The 5,160-nt window shown below is 41.6% G+C and overlaps 1 protein-coding gene across 1 annotated transcript; it reads right to left on the minus strand.

The window, feature by feature from the left end:
* Positions 1 to 1,054: 1,054 nt before the first annotated feature.
* On the minus strand, positions 1,055 to 4,691 carry LOC107104426 (eukaryotic translation initiation factor 3 subunit E-like). Its single transcript, XM_015404423.1, has 3 exons — positions 4,539 to 4,691; positions 4,096 to 4,230; positions 1,055 to 1,208 (listed from the first exon to the last, which is right to left on the minus strand). The coding sequence occupies exons 1-3, from the start codon at positions 4,638 to 4,640 to the stop codon at positions 1,173 to 1,175; spliced, it is 273 nt and encodes a 90-aa protein (XP_015259909.1). The 5' UTR covers positions 4,641 to 4,691; the 3' UTR covers positions 1,055 to 1,172.
* Between the last annotated feature and the right edge of the window lie 469 nt (positions 4,692 to 5,160).

Here is a 5,160-nt window from a genome sequence, read left to right on the forward strand (position 1 = left end):
AAACCTGCAGGACAGCGGCCCTCGAGGACCGACTTTGGGGATGCCTGACATATTGCATCTGCTGAATCTGTAGCAGCAGCTTGACAAAACAGCTTGTATAGAAACTGTTTCAAATGTTTCATTTCTACAACCACTAAGGGTCCATTTGGACTCTAAAGCGTCCAAATGGGCTGCTTTGAGGGCATTCCCAGGTATATTAAAGCCATATATAGAAAAATAAGCTCAACAGTATGTTTTTTTTTTTGGTGAATAAACTGGTGGAAAGAGAAGATATTCTTTTCTTTTTGTCCACAGTTCACTTATGTTTATCAACCCAGCAAGTCTGTGACGCATTATAGACGAAAATAAAAGGAGGAAGGCACCAATTATTGGTCTGTCCTCTGTCTCCTCTGGTTGGAACAAAGTCACACATCTGTTAAGGAGTCTGTGGGTGAAGGATACACACACACACACACACAGGTGATGGAGGACCCGCCGCCCTCTGCTGACTTTTGATTTAACCCTAAAGAGCAGGTGTATTTTACATAAAATCCTTGTTTAGTTAAATTACACATGAGCAGATAATTACAGGAAAATGAAAGAAATCTGTTTGAAAAGTAGGAGGGAGGGGGAATAAATAAAAAAAAAGTTAAAAGGTCAAAAGCAGAAGAAAAGTGCAGCGGGGGCTGGATGGGACACTAAAAAATGGTGTTAGTCTGGTTAACGCTTCTTTTTGACTCCGTGGTGTCCTCCGATGGCGGGATGACTGGCAGAGTGCGACCGTGGTTACCGAGCATCACCTCTGCTTGCCCCCTTCAGCTGACGTCCCACTCGGCAAGGCTGCCCGCCACGGTGAAGTGAACCACTAAAAACACCATAAAACCAACAGACTAAACAGCCATTCATCATTACTATGCACTCATGAGCCGCATCACACGCAGCAGCCTTAACTGTCCCACTCAGTGACTCAATGTGCACATTAAAACTTCATCAAGTATTACTGATACAAAAAGGCTGACCGCTCAAACCTCAGCCGCTGTTCGCAGCGTCTAGAAATAAGGCAATCATGGGTGAAAACGGTTTTACTGGTCACTTTTATTGAGCTGGTGATGACTTGAACCAAAAGCATGAAAAGTACAGCGTTCTTTGATAGACAATTGGGGAGTAATGGATGATCCGTCTTCACTGGAAAGTTAAAATCCGCTTTCCTGACCAGCCCAGTTTGGTGTCTGGGAAGAGAAGAAAAGAACAGGGAGAAAAACATGTTAGACTCTTTTTGCAGATAAGTGGGGACAATCAAAACCAATCTGTTGTTGTTGAATGTGGGAAATGTGAAGAGTAAAATGCATGTGCAAGCAGTTAAACACTAACGTTTGCCTTGCTGGGAAATGTGAGTATGTGTGTGTTCTGCTGCTGAGTGCTGGGTGGCTGACAGGGACCCAGAGCAGTCAGTCCAGATGGCGGGCACTAAATGTTCTCTATATGTAAGTGATTTGTATGCTTGAAAACAGCCGGATGTAGCGGTACTCTGCAAGTTGTTTTCAGCCTCTTTTGTCTAATTACAAAAACTTCCAAATGAGAGCGGCCTGTTTTTAACTAGACCAGTTTATGGCAGAACTTCAGCTGCAGATATTCAAACAAAGGTTTTCAGCTGTAATGTAATTATCAGGTGACTGACACAAGATGTGTGTCTTAATGGAGCTTAAATAAGCTTTCAAAACACTCTACTATTTAGCATTTTGTAAAACAAAAACTTATATTTGAAAGCTTAATCATAAATTATTAAATGAATCTAATTAGTACTAGACTCTATTTAAGCGGCTGAGTTTAACCCAGCTGTTTTATAAGAGAGAACATACGCGATCAACATGGAAAACAAAGAAGTTTAAAGGCAAAGTGGAGGAATTTCGTTAATTTTTGAAAAGACCCACAATCTCCTAACCTAGTTAACTAGCCCCACCCACCAGCGGACAAAATCATGTTTGCCTGCGAGTTGGTCTAGCTCATCAACAATCTTCCGATGTGTCATTCATCGGGGCCAGACTAAATTACACATTTAATCTCACTGGTTTATCAGGCTACCCCTCTCCACTTTAAAAAAAGAAAAGCACATGCACAACCTTGCATCCGCTCCCGAGAGCGGGATGCTTATTAAAGAGCATGCATGAGCCCATTTCTCCTGGTGCACGCTCTGTTTAAAAGTAGCTGTTTGCATCGCTCAAACAAGCTTACTTTCCTAAAGAAGATTTGCAATTTGTTCAACTATGTCAGACTCACCACCGGTAAGTGAAAATGGGGACGAGCACGTAGGACGGTAAACATATCACCAGAATTATTGACAATTAGGAGGATCACTTATTTTGATGATCCACCCAACAAATGAACAAGCTCCACTATAACTTTAAAGCAGGTTTAGGTTTTAAACATCTTAAAGAACTATTAAATCAATTAACTTGAAACAGATGAAGTATGACACAAACGGCAAACTGTCCTAAACCAACAGGCTTGGTTAGCAGAAACTGTTGACAAGAAAAGCAGCCAAGAGACCCATGGTAGCTCTGCAGGAGCTGCAGGGGTCCAAAGCTTATGAGGGATTCTTTTTAAAAGAGAATCATTTACAGTTTGCCAGCTGCCAGGAGCCCCATGATGCTGTGGGGTTTTTACTCTTTAGCTAATGGAGAAGCTGCTCAAAGTTTATGGGACAATGGATTGAACTAATAGAGGACACTTTTGAAAGAAAACCTTTTAGGGTTCATCAGTATTGCAACCTTTACATCCCTGCTCTGAATGATTGCTCATCTCTACAGAATGCATCGAAGTACGGTAAAGGCCTGGCAATGAGCAACTCATTGGATTCAGGTTTGCTGGAACGGGATGCATCTAGGAACTGCAGGGCAGAATAGATTAGAGGCAATAATTAAGTTTAGGGAGAAAGTTAACATGACCCTAAACATGCATCCAGCTCTACCACAGACTGGTTCAAAGTCAAATCCTAAATCAAATGAAAAACCTGAAGCTCCACCTTAACTAATGTTCTGCGATTTTCCTAGATGTGCAAAAGGAAGAAAGGAAAAATCCCTTTCAGGTCCCAGAGTGAGGACATCTGTCCTCTGCGTTGCGCCCGTCCCTCAGGGAGCAGCGAGCTGACACGCCAAGTAACCCGACGGTAAAGTTCTGGGGTTAAGGGTCTTACTATGTGACCCAGAGTGATCGGCATCTTGCAGCATCTCAGGGACGTAAACAACTTTGAGCAGCAGCCCATCAGTTCGACAGAGAGGCGTCTATGCATGCTGGTAGTAAGGTCAACAGCACCACAATACTTGGAGAAACATTGTAAGAACTGACCCAGGGGTGCAGAACCTCCCCACCCTTTCTCTGTCTGATTACCATAAATAGGACCAACTAGTACCTAAATCTCCTGTTTTTTCCCCTTTCATTTAAAAATGATGTTCTACTTACTGTTAGTTTATCCCATCAAAACCATATAAAATAAACTGACGTATGAATTTGCAGCATCAGAAAATGTAAATACAATCAAGGAGGATTCGTTCCTCTGCAAAGAACCGTACATTTACAGAAAGTGCTGCACCAAGCAGCTGCTCCGATTCAAACTATGATAATTATTCAGAGGTTCTGAGAATCCCTAACATTTGCACGAGGCTACACGTCATAAAAAAAAAAAACAAAAGGTCAAAATCAAACAGACTTAAAAGGGACCTGAGCAGGCCAGCTGCAGCAGGTCTTAAGAGCTGGGAACTCCAGTCTTTGAGGAACGGTCACCAAAAGTCAGAGAGCATCCTCCTCACTGAGCTGACTCACTCAGCTCAGGCCACATTTTATGGTTGTTTGGAATCTACCTTGTCATTAGGCCTTTGAAGAGAAATGGAGGGATGAAAGCATCGGTTCTGTTAAACCTGCTCTTACTGCCTTATTACATGTAAGGAGAGCTTTTGTTGACGGTTGTTCATCAACATTCATCAGCCTTGTTCTTTGGAGGTACTTTGAACAGCCCGTTCATGCTGACCTTCAATCTGACCAGTTGGTAGGAGTTATGCGTGCCCTACGGCGACAGGCTGTTTGTGCAGAGTTTCAGTGTTTAACCAGAGCATTACTCACCTCGTTTCTGTTGCTAGCGGCCTGCTTTTTCTCAATGTTCATAACCAGCATTTGGCTGCGGAATGAGAGGCTCTTGGTTTTCTCAATCACCTGCTGGTAAGGCGATATGGCGTTGTTCCCCATGACAACGTGGCCCTGAAACAAAGAAGAAAAGGGCTGAATCAAAAAACCAGACAATCACAGGTTTAATGCAATATTCTGCAAAGGCCAAACTAGAGGTGCATCGTTCCTGTTGCTTTTTACTTGAAGACTGGGTTGTTCTGCTAATTAAAGGGAACCATAGCGATGTGTACACCAGGTGTCGTCAGAAAATAAAGGTTTTGCAAAGGGGAATGTGAACCGGTGCAGATGTTCTATGTATCCATCTCAGAGAAAATAATCGTTCAATCTTAAAAAAAAAAAGGAGAGAATGAATCTGCTTGTTGGGTTGAACAAAGTCTCACCAGTTTGGAGTCGATCTTGGCGTCCAGCCTGGCGTTACGGATGAGGTTGACAATCCATCGCTCAGCCTCCTCAGGAGACATGTTCAGCTTGTCAGCCAGCATGCTGTTGATGAAATGGAAGAGGAGATTAGGAGATCAAATCTCTTATCAAATGGTGTAACTAAAACATGACCTCTCATAATATCCAAGATATCATAGTGAAGGTTTATACAGGAATGATTGACTCTAATTTAATAAATAACTCGACTTTCTAAATAACTTAAAATATAATGCTCTTTTAATGCTCTTATGAATAATTTTTATATCAACAAGTTCCCATGACTATTTTATATATATATATATATATATATATATATATATATATGAATACATAAAAATAAAACATGGCAAAATCCTTCGTCATCTTTACGGTCGACAGGCTGCAGCGTCCCAAATTCCTCGTTTTCCAGCCACTTTTGTTGAAATTTGCATTTTTTAATTCTCTAACTTTTTTCTGCCTCGAGTTTCTTTTCCGAACAAACGGCTTTATGATTAACTGGAAGCAGTTCTGCGCAAACATGCGGAACCAGTTTTATCTAATACATCTGACACTACGGTTTGTGTAAATGTTTTTTTTTTTTTT

Source organism: Cyprinodon variegatus, unplaced genomic scaffold (assembly GCF_000732505.1).
Source record: "Cyprinodon variegatus isolate N-32 unplaced genomic scaffold, C_variegatus-1.0 Scaffold1735, whole genome shotgun sequence".
In the NCBI taxonomy this organism is placed as follows: domain Eukaryota; kingdom Metazoa; phylum Chordata; class Actinopteri; order Cyprinodontiformes; family Cyprinodontidae; genus Cyprinodon; species Cyprinodon variegatus.

What these genes read in the sequence shown, in the direction of transcription:
- LOC107104426 (XM_015404423.1), bottom strand. Translation starts at nt 4,640, where the DNA reads ATGCTGGCTGACAAGCTGAACATGTCTCCTGAGGAGGCTGAGCGATGG. An exon ending in CCAAGATCGACTCCAAACTG is followed by an intron (nt 4,231 to 4,538) that starts GTGAGACTTTGT and finishes TCTTTGTTTCAG; the next exon opens with GGCCACGTTGTCATGGGGAA. An exon ending in CCGCTAGCAACAGAAACGAG is followed by an intron (nt 1,209 to 4,095) that starts GTGAGTAATGCT and finishes TTCTCTTCCCAG; the next exon opens with ACACCAAACTGGGCTGGTCA.